Here is a 15,767-nt window from a genome sequence, read left to right as displayed (position 1 = left end):
AGACAACTTTATCCGGTGGATAAAGCACTATCCAGCGCATAAAATGTATTGGTCGGATGATTCAGTCACTATCATTGTTGCTTGGGGGAGAGGAGGGGGGTCAATCGATTTTCCAATAACTGTCCCAACAATCTCCTAGTGACAGCTAATATGGATCCAGTTTGCAAATTGTCTCAAGAAATATTGGCCAGAATTGTGGACCTCAGCTTACATGTAGGGTTAATCTGCAGTCTGTATATTAATAACTGCAGCTAACGACTGGACACTATGACTCAGAAGATAATTGATATCAAGTCTGAAAAAGAGTTCCTCGTTACATACTATAGGATTGTGGTTAAGCCTTGCAGTTAATTGTGCTGTCATGTACTTACCCCTACTCCTTCTGAGTTCTTATAAGTATGCCAGACCCACATGCCTTGCTTTGGGGGTTCTTGTAGTAGGATTTCTGAAATGGAAAGTCACAACAAAAAACAAAAGAAAGCAATTACATGTATAAAAACAGGAAACAGTTACATGCACATGTAACACATTTACATGCAAATTCAAGCCTAATTTTCCTGGCCATATTATTGAAAAAGAGCAGAAAATTAACGCACAAACATTTTGTTAAGATAAGAAATTAAAACGTTAAATTTCTGTCTGCCATCTGGCCTTCAGTCCTGACTGCAGATGCAATCACCCTCAACATTTATCTCCTGATCGTCTGGGATTAACAAAGATTAATTAATTAGTTACATTTGTGTGATCATATGGAAACCAACTTGTCCTGCAATCATGCCAATGAAACTCATAAAGTGCTCCATTCAAGGTCCTGTTACATGGGACACTTTTACAGAGGTAAAAGACCTGTCACTGTCCCTTCAATTCCTGAGGTACAGTGCAAATGTACCATCAAGATTGTACAAGTTGTAAATAGCCATGGATACAAAGAAAAGAACGAAGGAAGGGCCCATGACATTTAACATGGTAAAAAATCAAATTGCAGTTTGGAAACAAGAGGCAAAATTACATGTACAGTGTAATTGTAAGCGCGCACATTCAACTTGGAAAATAAAAGAGTATGACTTATCATGTGGGTTAATTTAACACAGGAAATGCTATCTTCCATAGTGCAATGATTATGGGTGATTAGGCCAGAGAACAATTTCTGTGATCCAAAAGGATGATTTCAGGGGTTTTATTAGGGGGGAGAGTTAAGGCTTACTCATTACATTTGCCTGAGAAAAGAGTGGTCAAATACAATTGTTTTTATTTTCACTGCTGATTGCAAAGGCCCTTTTACCACAACTTGAAGGATTGTTACGACAATGACATCATTACTTTCGCTTTCCAACCACAATAATTAATCACGTGCCATATTTAGAAACAGATCACCATTCACATAGGCTCTCTAGCTGTAAATAAAAAAAATCATTTAAAGGGACCATTTACAAGCTCACCTCGGAAGATTTAATGGTTTCGAATAATTTATATTAATAAAGGAAAAATACACAGATAAACCATTGACGATTTGTTATCGCCTATCCAAGAAAAATGAAATCAAGGTAATGGTCCAATTTTAATACAAAGTTCAAAAAAAAAAAAAAACGGTGAAGCAGAACATGAAAAAAAATCTTGAATCCCACAGCGGGCGGTACATATTAAGCTTGCTACATCAGATTTCGAACAAATTCATTCTCGCAGCACGTACGTCATTTTATACTGTTTAGCTTAAATTTATGAATAGATATTAGTACACTCACCAGTATCTGCTAAGCCTTGATGTACCGCAGCAGCTAGCCAAAAGATAAACGTCCATTGAAAAGTCTTCATGTCGAAGGATATTTGTCTATTTTTCTCTTTTCTAACGCGTCAATATTTCTGAAAACCAAAATGGCAAGAACGACCCTCCATTAGTATTATGAGTGTTCAGGAAGGATACCTTTTAGAAAAGCCTAATTCTCAGGCCAACCTTGAATCGTAGAATTTCGAAAGTAACGGCCCCCGTTATTTTCAGATTTGGCAGGCCAAGGGAGCCGCTACTTTCGGGTAATCGTTACTTTCGGAATTCTACGGTATAGCCGGGCCCTTGTCAAAATGGGCCAAAATTGATACATTTCTTGATATCACAGTTAGATTGAGCATATGCGGACTAACAGAAACAATGGACTAACCACCTGCTAACATCATCGCTATCAAAATCATCATCAGCACCATCATTGCAATCATCATATACACATCCCAAAAGTAATGACAGCACAATTTTTGCCTTGAAAAGCAAAGTTTTCAACAGCATTCTTCTGCTCAGTCTTGGTGGGTCATTTTTAACAATAGGATGCTTTCACTTTTGGATTTAAAGTGTCGACACACCAGTATAATAATGGGTTTGTTAGAAATCGAGTGTTCCGAGCGGTTTCGTATAGGTACAAATTAAGAATGCGCATGAAGGAACTTTGTCTCCACAAGAATCCACAATGGGAACAAAGGCCACAAAATTAGGAACAAGGGGTTCCTTTCGTAGCAAACTGAAGCACAAAGTTCCTTTTATGCTATTCAAAAGAAAGAATTGGTTCCTCTTTTGTCCTTTCAGGAACAAAACGTGATCTTTCAAGAGTTCCTATTTTTCTATCTGTTCTCTTTAGATTAAAGGAGAACAAATGTTCCCAATGTAACTGCTCACTTAACACATGAAGGAACACTTTGTTCCTATCAACCAACTGGACAGAAAGGAACATTTTTTCCTGTTGGTCCTTCTCTGATAAACTGTTCGGAACTTGTTGTTCCCATACAGTTCAAACTGTTCCTATTCATGCCACACAAGGACCAATATTGTTCCTAATTGAACTTGTTCGTTATTTGCAAGATGGGAGTTTATCCGGACCTGTGACAGTTCTGTTATTGTTTTTCTAGTCTGTCAATCTATTTGCAGACCAGTTTTCTGTTTATCACATTTTAGAAACAAATTTAGATCGCAGCTTGCCTTCACACGTGTCTCTCTGTTCCTTTTCATCACGCGTGTACCAAATATGGATCAAGTGACAATGCGACAAAAATTTTCTAGTATGGGCAGTGTGATGTAGTATGGGATTGCCTAAATAACGAAGAATGACGGCAATAAACATCGAAATTCAAGGCGTGGCTCCGTTCGATTGCAAGGGTAATTTGTGGGCGTTAGCACCACGTTGGAAGATGTAGCTTCAATAATTTCAATATTTTTTGGTGGCCGAAGGAGTGGTGAACGACGCAAAAAAGAAGGCCTCAAGAGTTGATCGACAAGTTGAGAGACCAGGGCCGGGTGCAGGAGTCGAAAGAGATACGGCTACGGAATTCCAGAAACCACTGCGCACTTTGAATGCCTTTTGAAACTTAGCTTATTAACGAGCAGAACGAGAGACATGCGTTCAGGAATATCGTTCAGCAGGAGGGTGAGACAGTCGATCAATTTATCGTTTAACTCCGGAAAAAGGCACAGAATTGCAATTTTACTCTTCCAGATATCGACATCAGAGATCAAGTCATCGATGAATGCCGACCGTCAGCCTTGAAGAGAAAAAGCTTCAGTCAGTACAGAATGTCGCGGCTCGACTGATCACAGGCTCTCGCAAGTATGAACACATAACCGCTATTTTATTCGACCTCCACTGGCTTCCAGTTTCCGAGCGAATTAAATTCAAAATAATTCTGCTCACCCGCAAAGCTCTTCACCAACAGTCCTCTATCTACATACAAGACCTGACACGCCGCTATTCAACTTCAAGAACGCTCCGGTCGTTGTACGCATTTCGCCTGTGTCATGTCAACTATAATCTGAAGTCGTATGGCTCCAGAGCTTTTCCTGTTTCGGCCCCAGAACTCTGGAACAAACTACCTGTTGACATCCGTTCTTGTGACAATTTAAATTATTATTATTATTATTATTATTATTATTATTATTATTATTATTATTATTATTATTATTATTATTATTATTATTATTTCCTCTTCTTTTATGTAAGGTTAAGTTACTTCTTTTTTTTAAAATTTGTGAATGAATAGTGTTTCGATGAATTGATTAGATTTTTTGTAACAGGAAGTTGATTGTAAATAGGATTTTAATTGAGGTTTTGTAATAAAGATTTTATTATTCCTCGCGAAGCGAGGGCCGAAGGCCCGAGCGTAGCGAGGTTAATAAATTTGTCGGGCCGAGCCGGCCCGAGCGGAGCTAAGCCGCGCGAATTCGAGCGAAAAATATATTTATATATATATATGTATATATGTTTATGTGTTTATATCTTTGAAGGTGTCCGCACAAAGTACGATGACGTCAGACTGTCTGGTGTCGTCTGGAGCAAAATTTGCATACATCGGAAAAAATATGCGTGCATGATCAAATTTCAACTACAATGTTCATCAATATTCACTGGATACAGAACTATCTCTCCAGAATCTTTTTCCTTTCTTTTAGAAATCTTTTTTGTGAAAGATTGCATTGAAGAAATTACACGTTTTGTGGCCGCGGTAAAATAATTTTCCGTGGGAAATAAGTTCATCGAACACGACAGCGCTGCACGCCCGTTGTACATTACGTCGCGTCAGAAATAGATTTTCAACCGCAAACTAGCCTGTGGAACTACGGAAAGACCATGCTCATCAAAAAAAAATCCTATGCCCCTTTTAACCTCCTCATTTGATGCTGCAATACGAGTAAAGAGGGCTTTCCACCCAACCTTAGACTGCAAAACAGTCGTTTTTTCTCTTACAAAGGCGCAAAGCGCCGTAACCGTGGATTCGCTCGCCCGAAGCGCGAGCGCGAGCCTCACAGGGCGTGTGAGGCGAGAAAAAACTATTTTTCAGCGCCTCTCCCCAGTCCCACTCTCCGTTTTCACACTCGGTCCAGACCTTTCGATCGAAGACCGCGCGTACTCCTACGACAAACCAACGCAAAAAATACGACTGTTTTGCAGTCTAACCCAACCCCAGCTTCGCGAGGTTTTGCGAGTAACGTATTTCTAGTTATTTTATTATTATTATTATTATTATTATTATTATTATTATTATTATTATTATTATTATTATTATTATTACTATTATTATTATTATTACTATTATTATTATTATTATTTTGGAGACTCAGCGTCTGGCAGATGAGGAAACCGATCTCAAGAGAGCTTCATTGTGCTTACCAAGTACACCATCACCATTAAGTGTGGCTGAAGTTGTTCCGGAGCCAGTGTTACAACCTCAGACTCAGAAACCTGTTGCAGCAGAGAAAGTTACTCCTTCAGTTCAAGTTGCAGCTGAAGAGTCGGTTCCTAAGCTTCAGACAGCGCCAAACCCTGTCGTTGCATCAGATTTGGTTGTGCAGTCCCAGTCACGACAGCCAAGTGTTCCAGTTCCAACTTTTTCTTTTTCAACGAAGACCTGTGTCTCAATTAATAAATGAACTTTTCCGAGAACGAGTTACGAGGGAGAAACCGCACATCATCCTTCTTGGCATATGGTGAGGCAGGTAAGTGTGCGCTTGGGGTTCCAGCAAATTATAGCGAGAATTTCGAAGTGCTCTTCTCAAATGACGGGTCTGATTTACAAAGTACAGTGCTGCGCGTGGACCAGCCACTGAGAAATAAACCGCTCGAAACGGCTTGCGGGCGCTCTGAGAAGCTGTGAAAACACAGCAAAACACACCAGGTGAGCTTTTTCACAGTAGGTTTCCAAGGGAATATTGTTGTTTAATTTTCGATCGAATTTGAACACCATACAGACTCATATATTACGCTTTGGTGACTTGTGGGGAAAGCGACGTGTAAACTTTGACAATTTGCATATTAAAGCCACCAGAAATTTGATATAAACTTGCGCGACCAATTCTAACAATTGACGTTTTAAACAAATTTTACAATTTTAGAATTAAAGTCAAAAGGTCTGGATAGCAACAGGCAAGTAAAAATGTAAGAAAAACGAGAGTAGTTTTGATTTTAAAAGACATGTCTCGACAGCACTTCTGTCATCTTCAGTTTTGAATCGTGAAGTACAAAATTGAATTTATAATCATTTTAAATGTTGCTGATTAGTTTGTTCTCAGTTCCAGACTGGCCACTGTACTTGTTTTGTAATGCAAAGAATCAAATCTAGTTTACGTGTTGATTTGCAAGTCATAGTTGTCGTGTATTCTTTTTAAAGTTCAAGACAGTTGCCAAATAAAGTTCCCGATTACTAGTGTTTTCAATTTATTTCCATCACAGCAGCTGTAGCCACACGCACCTGTTAAGGCGCCTACTTTCTTTTGCTCCTTCTCTTCAATAGCTTTTTCCTTCGCTTTTATCGTGCTTCCTTGGAAAGGAAGCTGCAGTTGACTTATCAAAATGTTCACGTTGCTGTGATGTAACTAGTGTAAAACTCCGAAAACTCCAAATAAGAGACCATTCAATCCTCAGTTAAGTAAAGACCTATGGCACTTATAATTACCTGTGTGTGCAACAAATGGAATCAGAAAGGACCATCAGTCTATGTACGAAGGGAATTTAAATCCAGCCCATCTTGGTCAAACAAGGATAGGAAGACGACCTGGAAAATATGAATAATTGCAATAAACCTCTTTGAATGGCTTGTTTACCTAGGGATCTAACTTGAAAACTCGTTAAGGATAATGGCACGTCCTGCGTTCCCAAAAGTTAGTATCTAACGAGTCAGAGGCCATTTGTTTATTTTCCGGATAATCGTTAAAAAAGAAAACAACATTCCAAGATAATGCTAGCTTTTTAAACACAGTTAAACACTTTTCAAGGTCGCCAAAGAGCCTGAAATAATCACACTTGTTTGCCTGTGAAACCTGCTTAAGAACGGCAGCTTTACTTGATTATGTGACAATCGATTACCTGATCTATAAAAACATTGTAACTACCTTCCTCTAGGAAGCACTTCCCAAGTTGCCAAGAAGCTGAAATAAACACAGTTTGTTTCGCCTAAAAAACCTGGTGATGGCCGGTATAGCAAGAGTAAAGGATTACCGGTGTCGTTCCTTCACTATGCTGAGGTGACTTTTATCTTAAGAACTAGCTCATATTTTAATATGAGCTAAAATAATGCATTAAAACGAACTACACTCTGTTTTTTTTTATATATATATAAGAACGTCTAATTTTGGAGCTGAGGCTGAACGTTCTTATATTTTCGACGATTTGAGGCTGAAAACGTTCTTAAGATGTTCTTGAGTTACATGGTATACACTTAACATGCATTTCAGTAAATCAATGCGGACGTGACTAGGAACTGAAAATTATCAAAGTGCATTGCCTGCTAAAATATGGTATCAAGAACTGCTGATTATGACAAACTGTGATGTGTGTAACCATTTTTAATGGTATATTTACAAAACATGCCCTTAAGTATTTTGGTTAATTTACATTCGTGTCCTTGACTTTATACATGTATACAGATTAGCTAACTAAAAACGTTCTTCATCGACTCTCAGCCTGAGGAATGTTCTTAATACGTTCTTAAAATTTTGGTTAATCTCAGCATCGACGTTCTTATAAAAAAAGGTTCTTATAAAACAAAAACAACAGAGTGTACATCTGTTGCATAGTAATCCTTTATTGGCTATCAGACCACACGTTAACATTTCAGATGAATAGTCACCTGAACACTACAACCTATCCATTTGTTTCAGTTACTCGGATCTTTTAAAATATCAGTGTTATAATTTATAGCAACAAGCATAAGAACGAAACAATTTTCGCGAGTAAACGAAAACATCTTGGATTTCAATATGACAGATGTCATTTTTATCAGCGGCACCCAACGAGCACATTAACGAAAAACACTTCAAATGTTGTCTCGTGTGTTCCCTAATTATTTTTTGGCCTTTTAAACACATATTTATGTAAACGAATACAGATATTGATCTCTTCGAATGTTTCAGCTAAACTTTAAGAAGTTGAAGTTACAGAAAGTTTTAGGAAACAGAATTCAGTTATTTCCCGAATTAACTGGAAAACAATGCGACCAAGTGACGAGGTCTTTCGACGAAACCGGCTAGTTTTAATTGTGTGTTGAGAGTAAATGCAAATGAGTTTTTTCCTAATCAAGATGATATCAGCGGTAGTCGATTTTACGATAAAAGTTTAACGGGAAAATTTCCGTTAATACAATAATAATACAAGTTGACCTTTTTTCACATTTTTAAATACCATACTATTTTATAGCATTTGATGTGTGGCGTGACTTTTATTGTATAACACACCTATAACTGACACCCTCATTTCAACGCTCAATTCAAATTAGTTTACAAAGAAAGGCTTGAACATTTTACTCCTACGCCAAGTGGTATTCCGAAAGCTTCGGCTTCGGTGTTATACGTTTATTGCATTAAGGGACATTACGTTTGACTAAACTTCTGCGAAAGAGAATTAAATCGAATTAAAGGAATAGAAATCATTTTAATAATTCACCATTCAGCATGAGCCAGGGTAAGAATACTGAGGGTTGACGTGACACATTTTTGTGTGCATTTGCGTATTTAAAATTAATGGCCCCGTACATTAGCTGCGTATGCTTTCTCCATTTCACCAAAATTTATTATCATCCAGTATAAATAAAAGCTGATGAAAGGCAACGAAATCTTTTTCTTAATGCATCGCCTGTTGCTTAAAAAGCAACTTTTATAAAGTCGCAAGTAGAAACGATTTTACTAAACAATAGTGAAATGGGGAAAGACCGAAGAAAAATAAAGAGCCTTCATTAATTTTTCATAGCATTTAACAAATCGCCGGCAATTTTCTATTGTTTATATTCTCAAAAAGTTTTGAACATTTTATGGCGTCATTTTATGGTCTATAAGACTATACACCATAGAAAACTGTCGTTGGATTTATTTTGGCCAAACAAGGAAAGGTAGACGACTTGCAAAATCTAAATAACCGCAATAAACCTCTTTGAATGGCTTGTTTACCTATGGATCTGACATGAAAACTGGTTAAGGATAATGGAACGTCCTGCCTTCCCAAAAGTTAGTATCTTACGAGTCACAGGCCATTTGTTTATTATCCGGATAATCGTTAAAAAAAAACGTTCCAAGATAATGCTACCTTCCTGAAATAATCACAATTGTTTGCCTGTGAAACCTGCTTAAGAACGGCAGTTTTACTTGATTATGAGACAATCGATTAGGATATATAAAAACATTGTAACTACCTTCCTTTGGGAAGCACTTTCCAAGTTTGTCAAGAAGCTGAAATAAACAGAGTTTGTTTTCCTGAAACCCGGTGATGCCGGGTATATCAAGAGTAAGGGATTGCCCGTGTCGTTTCTTCACTATCCTGAGGCGAATTTCATTTAGAATCAGCTAATATTGATGCATTAATACGAACTACATCTGTTGCATAGTAATCCTTTATTGGCTACGACCATACGTTAACTTTTCAAATGAACTGTCACCTGAACACTACAACTTATCGATATTTTACTCGGTTCTTTTCATTTAAAATACTAGTGTTATTATTAATAGCAATAAGAATAAGAACGAAATATTTTTCGCGAGAAAGCAAAAGCATCCTGGATTTCAATATGTCAGATGTCGTATTATATCGTGTTCCGTATGTTTGGTGGCCTTTTAAAGACATCATTTGTGTAAATTAATACAAATTACTCCGTTCGGATGTTTTATCTGAATATTTTAGCTGACGAAAGGTCTAGGAAATGGGAAAACATTGCGGCCAAGCAAGTGACGAGTTCTTTGGACGAAACTAGTTTTAATTGTGTGCTGGGAGTAAATGCAAATGAGGTTTTTCCTAATCAAGATGATGTCAGCTGTAGATGATTTCACGAAAATACAAGTTACCTTTTCTCGCGTTTTTAAGGACCGTACTATTTGCCCGTTCGAGGACTAAATCCGAATTCATAATTTCCTGAGGCCATTCCTGAGGCCATTACGGTCTTTTATTTATTTAAACAGTAGTATTTGCAAGTATATATTTTATTCTGTTAAAGGAAATCGGCTGCACCTTGATGTAGCGGCGAGCGACTATCGATAATTATCAAAGGGTGTCGTGAGCCGGTGAGGACGAAAAACTATTTTGCGAGTAATAAAGCTTAGCAAATGGTGACCACGTGCGCGACTTGTACAAAACTAAAAACTTTCAAACAAACTTATTGAGAACTAGGGTATTTGAGCAGCCCCGATGGCTAAATAACCGCTTAATTGTAGAAGTATACTTTTAAAGACAAACCTAAAAATGATATAACAAAAGAAACACTAATTATGCAAATTGCATCACTGTAATAACTATTTAGGCGAAATAAGCGAAAACTTAAGAATAAAACTAACAATAAAAAGAAAGGTTGAACACTTACATATCAGTCCTTCACTTACCCCTAAAGAAAAATCTACTTGGAAACTTGTTGCTAGAATGGTAACTGAACTTGTAACCTGTGTTCGTGACGAGAGCACAGAGACTACTGAAAATCTAAATGATTACGTGCTCCTTTGATAGCGACCATAAACAGGCGTAATTGTCTCTTTGATCAAAACGGGAATACCTGATTCAGTTATTAGATTATAATGAATCAATGAGCGTTCATTACACTTGATGTGTGGCATGACTTTTATTGTATAACACACCTATAACTGACACCCTCATTTTAACGCTCAATTCAAATTAGTTTACAAAGAAAGGTTTGAACATTCTACTTATCTATACTTATTAAACTTGGACTCCTACGCCATGTGGTATTGCGAAAGCTTCGGCTTTGATGTTTTTTTTTTAACTAAGGGGAAAGTTTCATTGAGTTTCTGCGAAAGAGAATTAAATCGAAATAAGGGAATAGAAATAATTTTAATAATTCACCAGTCAGCATGAGCCAGAGCATCAAACTGGCTCGCACGTGAGAGTACTGAGGGTTAATGTGACACATCTTGGTGTCCATTTGTGTATTTAAAATTAATGGCCCCGTACATTAGTTGCCGTATGCTTTCTCAATTTCACCAAAATTTATTATCTTCCAGTATAAACAAAAAGTGGTGGAAGGCAACGAAATGCTTAAACGAAAAAGATTGTAATACTGCGCAGCGTAGTTAATAAATGTGAATTCAAAATATTTTAAAATAGACGCTGTAAGATCTATTTTCTAATATTCTAAATCCATAGCCTGTCGCTTGAAATTGGGGAATATCACTTAGGGAATATCATCGGATATTCCCCAGTTTTAGCTGTGGTATATTCGGTCACGTAAAGCATTTAGACCAATCGCGCGCGAGGGAAAATATTTGATGGATTATAATTATGATTATCCCACATTAGCATAGCTTGGTTTACCAAATATGTTGGACACATTTGACAGTTAAAAAAAGACACTGATCATTGTTTCCTTCTCGTAACATAACTCAATGGAATGATCTGGACGTCATGATTTTGATCTTTCTGGAGATGTACTATTACTTGGGCCCTTCAGGTAATTAAAACGCAGCAAGGAACGATGGGAAATTTGGGTGCGAATAGCCATTAACCTGAAGTAGAGTTTGGGGAGTCCAAAATTTCATCTTTGCAAGAGATCTATTGCAAACTAAATACAAGAAAAAAGTAAGGGACGACGAAAAGGTATCAGGGATAGATTGTGAAGAAACCCAGCTAGATAGAGCATTTAGAGAAATAACTGGGAAGAAGGCTGCTGAGCTGGGGAGGAATTATTATAACGAGGCAGCTGCTCTTACCAACAAAACTGAAAGTGAGAAAGCAAGTACAAAACAGATTAGGCAGTAAGTAATGGAGGAAGCTAGAGTAGGAGGAGAAGTTTTAATGCTGTTGAATAAATTCTCAAGAGGTTAAAATCAAAGTATTCCTCATCCTGCAGCTGTTCCAGTCTTCCAACCAGTTGCTGGAAACTCGGCCGTTCATCATTGTTTTGTTTCCAGCATTCCATCATCAAGGAGTAACTGACATGTGAGAAAGAGGAAGAGAATTTCGTTACGTTCTAGACGACTGAAAACAGAGTATGCTGGCTTAATACTCGTCAAAAACTTAGACTATGAGAGATAGTCTCTTCGTGCAACGTGCAGTGTTTGCTGTATCTCGTGTCGCTTACCTATTCTTGTTCAGTTTGAATGATGAATGTTACTGCTCAGTGTCTCATCTGAACCTAAAAATTCCTTTAAAGGAGTGAAAGCTTAACACAACGCCCACGGTTTTGTTTAAGTCTGTGCTGATGTTACCTATCAGGTCAAATACGTAACCGTTTCCTATGAGTTTCAACTGCAAATTATCAGCCATAGCTGACTTAATTTTCTTTCGTCAAATCCAGTGAAGCAAGTCTCCATGAGCAACGTACTCGATAATCAGGAGAAGCGGTTTAGTTGCGGTCCAACAGCCAAGAAAACTCAACACATTCTGATGTTTTCCCACTTCTTTCATGAGCTCTATCTCAGCCATAAATTTCCTCTCCTCATCTTCGCTGGCATTATCTTGACAAACAAAAAGAAAGTTTTAAGTCTCAGTCTTTAAAAGAGCATTGGTCGGTGAAGGTGCGATCAACTCAGTTGACTCAGTTGTCTATGACTGAATCTGAAACAATATTCCAACCAAGTAGACAAGCCTCGCAGAAAACGACAGCTAGAAGCCAAAGTCTGTGAGTTCCGTTGATGTTTAACAAAAAATATTTCTAAGGAATATTTGCAACCGTTAAAAAATGTTTAAACCGACAGTTATCTCAAGAACAGCTTCAGAAAGATGCTATTCATTAATTATTTTAACACGCCATGCAATTCCTTGACAGTAACAACCTTGTCCTTCCTCTTCGTTTTCAACGCCCTGTCTTGCCTTGCTCAGTTTCAAAGAACTTCATACCATCCTTCAGTTTCGCCTTGTGAACCTTTCCAATTGTTCCCTCTCCCAATTCTTCGATGAACTCTGTTCTGATCGGAGGAATACTTGAAAGTCCTTCGAGATACAAAGAAAAAACTTTTTTAAAAATTCATCTTGAAAGAGATACTGAAGAATCTTTAAAGAAACTTTTTAAAGGAACGTTTTGCTGCTCTCTCTCTTTCGAGTTTGTCAATGAATTTTCTCGGAGGGTTTAGTTGCTCAATTGCACCATCAGCGTCTCGTGAATTTGGCACAAACAAAAAACATGTTGACCCGACCGGCTGTTTGCTTAAGGCCTGAAATACGAACTGATACCGACATTATAAAAGGCCTACCTCCTTGTGCGAAGTTGTTTCTTCTTCCTGTAATACCTGGTACCAATAAAAAACAGGAAGACGACCAGGGCGGAGCCAAAGATGATACAGGCAACATTTAGAATACTCCCTGTGAAGTTAGAAAAAATTATTACCATAGGACTTTGACAGGTGAATTTGCGATCCGGTCTAGCCAAGATACTCGCCATTGGTTCTCCCTTCTTAAAATGTGCCTTTAATTAAGTAACCCTCCTAATGGAATAGCATACACTCAGTGGAGTGAGGGAACGGGAGTAGTAACGATTTTATTAGCTTAATCTCTTCACATCGTTCAAACGCAAAAGCTAGTACCAATCCTGGATTCCCATGCCTGAAACATGTATCAGTGTTAAGTTTTACCAGCGCAAGGTTTTTGTTGAAAAATGTTTTGTTTCTAAAATGCACAACGTCAGACGTGCAGGAGGAGCATGAGGAAGAATGTTTCATCCCACTTCCAAGCACCCTCGAGGTGTTTGGAAATCGAATGAAGCACTTTATTGAGTGAGTGATAAAGCTTTTCGATCTATAAATAATTCTTGGATAGTGCTTCATGCGTTTTCCAGACACCTCCAAGTCTTTATTAAAAAGATTCCACTGCGTCTCGTTTTCTCAACCCACTTCTCGGTGTCTTTGTTTGGAAATCAGATATAACACTCACTTCGTCTGTTGCTTCTTACATTGTCATAACTCTTGGTCACACGATCGTAGTTATAATTTTTAGTATACAATGAACAGTGTAAAACTCGCGTTTTGATTGGTGAAGCGGAGTTTGTGATTAGACTATAGACGCACGAATGACGTCGTCGAGTGGTTTGCTCGGCGCATAGAGGCTAGAGTCCAGCCACAGTAACTGGTCAACAAAGTTTAGGAAACTGTTTTGGCGAGTAGCGGACAAAAATAGGCAAATTTTCGCAGGAAAGCAAAAGCTATCTCATGAAAAGTTGGACAAAGACCGTTGAGAGTGACCTCAACCGGGTTAAAAAGGCTAGAACTCTGTTGTGACGTGAAAAGGAAGGAAAGAGTTGTCCAAGTATGTCGCAGATAGAAATCCGGTAATGGAGAGTAATCGATCACAAATCGCAATGAAGCGACTGGCATGCTGTAATGTTTTGAGGGTGAGAAATTTCTGTAGGGATAAAGGTTAGTTTTGAAAATATGCTTAGTGAAATTCTTTCGGATTATACTTTAATTCGAGGATCACAATTGCCTATGTAGAGTAGTCTAAAAAGTTTGCTTGAAAGTGTTTGACTCGGTTCAAGCAACGTGTTGCTCGCTCACGACATGTGGTCAAATGTCTTGGTTATTCTATAAAACAAATAGATTTCATTTCGCCTTAGGTCGGTGCTCTAACAACGCACAGGGGACGTTAAAACGTGGTAAGAACATCAGTCACGCTACGAGCCGCGTACTTCTTTGTTCTTACCACGTTTTGCCGTCATCTGTGCGTGGTCAGTGCCCGTTTAAACGGTTTCAACATTTGCTTCAACGTGCGTTCAACACTGACCTTGTTGAACCAAACGTTGGGAGCGTTTGAACAGGTTGTTCAAATTGTTGAAAGCGTAAAAAAAATTGAAAGCTCGTTGAAAGTGCGTTGAATCAAATTTAAATTGGTTTAAACTTTCATTCAACAACGATTCAACATCTTCTTTGTTCTCGAAAATGTTTAATGGCGTTGAAACCGTTTGAACACACCGTTCACCCAACATCCATTCAACATTTGCTGAACAACATTTGAACGGGCCTTCAGAGTACAGACGCACCAGGAAATGGAATCTAGATTTTAAAAAACTGCAAGCCCATACCTTCATCTGGAAGGACGCCACTAACTTTCTGTGTAGTTTCTCTCCCCGTTGTTGCTGACCACGTTGAGGAATAACGACTGGTCCCTAATTCGTTGAACGACGTGACTTTAAACTGATAGGCCGTGTTGCATTTCAACGTGAGCGTTCGCTGAAGGACCTTTGGGTTTTCAACCTTTACTTGTGTCCACTTTTTGCTATTACTACGTGTGCTACGGTAGTAGATCGTGTAGAAGAGTATTGGGCAGCCTCGCGATAGTGCTTTAGTCCACTCTAGGATAATATTACACCCTTGCTGTCTAGCTTCTTTAATGTCTGACCTGTCTGGGGCTTCTGCCCAACAAGAAATAAATATGTAAACAAGCTAAAATAAGTAAACAAAAGTAAATAAGGGGTTGCTTTCTAAAGAAATTGTTGTGCTGCGTCTGTGGGGGAGTGGGAACGACTACTGGCTTTATTAATTGAGTTAATAATATGCAAGTAATTTGGCTACCGTGCCTTAGCCCTACCTCATTACAAATCTAATTGGATTCGCTCGAAACGTACGCTTTCGAATCTCTTTACGTTCACATCTCAGCTGATAAAACAAAATATATATTCATCAATAAAAATAAGTTGCGCTATATTGTCGGACCTCTATTCCAAATCACCTATTGTGGATACCGTCATATCGTTATTCCAAGGAGACACTGTCATCGTGGACAGACGGTCAAGTCTACACGAAGAAGAATTACTGAAACTCATTTCTGCATTTTGTCCCAGTCGTATCCGTCATAACTGAAATTGGCTTAAGGAAACTTCCT

General features: G+C 38.2%; 1 protein-coding gene across 1 annotated transcript in view; it reads right to left on the bottom strand.

Moving 5' to 3' along the window:
* The window catches only part of LOC146481472 (ephrin type-B receptor 3-like), a 43,787-nt gene extending 34,518 nt beyond the window's left edge, over positions 1–9,269 (bottom strand). The window contains exons 1-3 of the mRNA XM_085108184.1: positions 9,151–9,269; positions 1,743–1,860; positions 372–445 (exon numbers count right to left, since the gene is read on the bottom strand). Coding sequence (XP_084964310.1) covers positions 372–445; positions 1,743–1,812 — 144 coding nt within the window. The 5' untranslated portion in view covers positions 1,813–1,860; positions 9,151–9,269. The remainder of the gene's footprint in view (positions 1–371; positions 446–1,742; positions 1,861–9,150) is intronic.
* Between the last annotated feature and the right edge of the window lie 6,498 nt (positions 9,270–15,767).

Source organism: Pavona decussata, unplaced genomic scaffold, assembly GCF_977016875.1.
Source record: "Pavona decussata unplaced genomic scaffold, jaPavDecu1.1 SCAFFOLD_49, whole genome shotgun sequence".
NCBI classification, from domain to species: domain Eukaryota; kingdom Metazoa; phylum Cnidaria; class Anthozoa; order Scleractinia; family Agariciidae; genus Pavona; species Pavona decussata.
The sequence above is the reverse complement of the archived record's forward strand: the minus strand, read 5'-3'. Positions and strand labels throughout refer to the sequence as shown.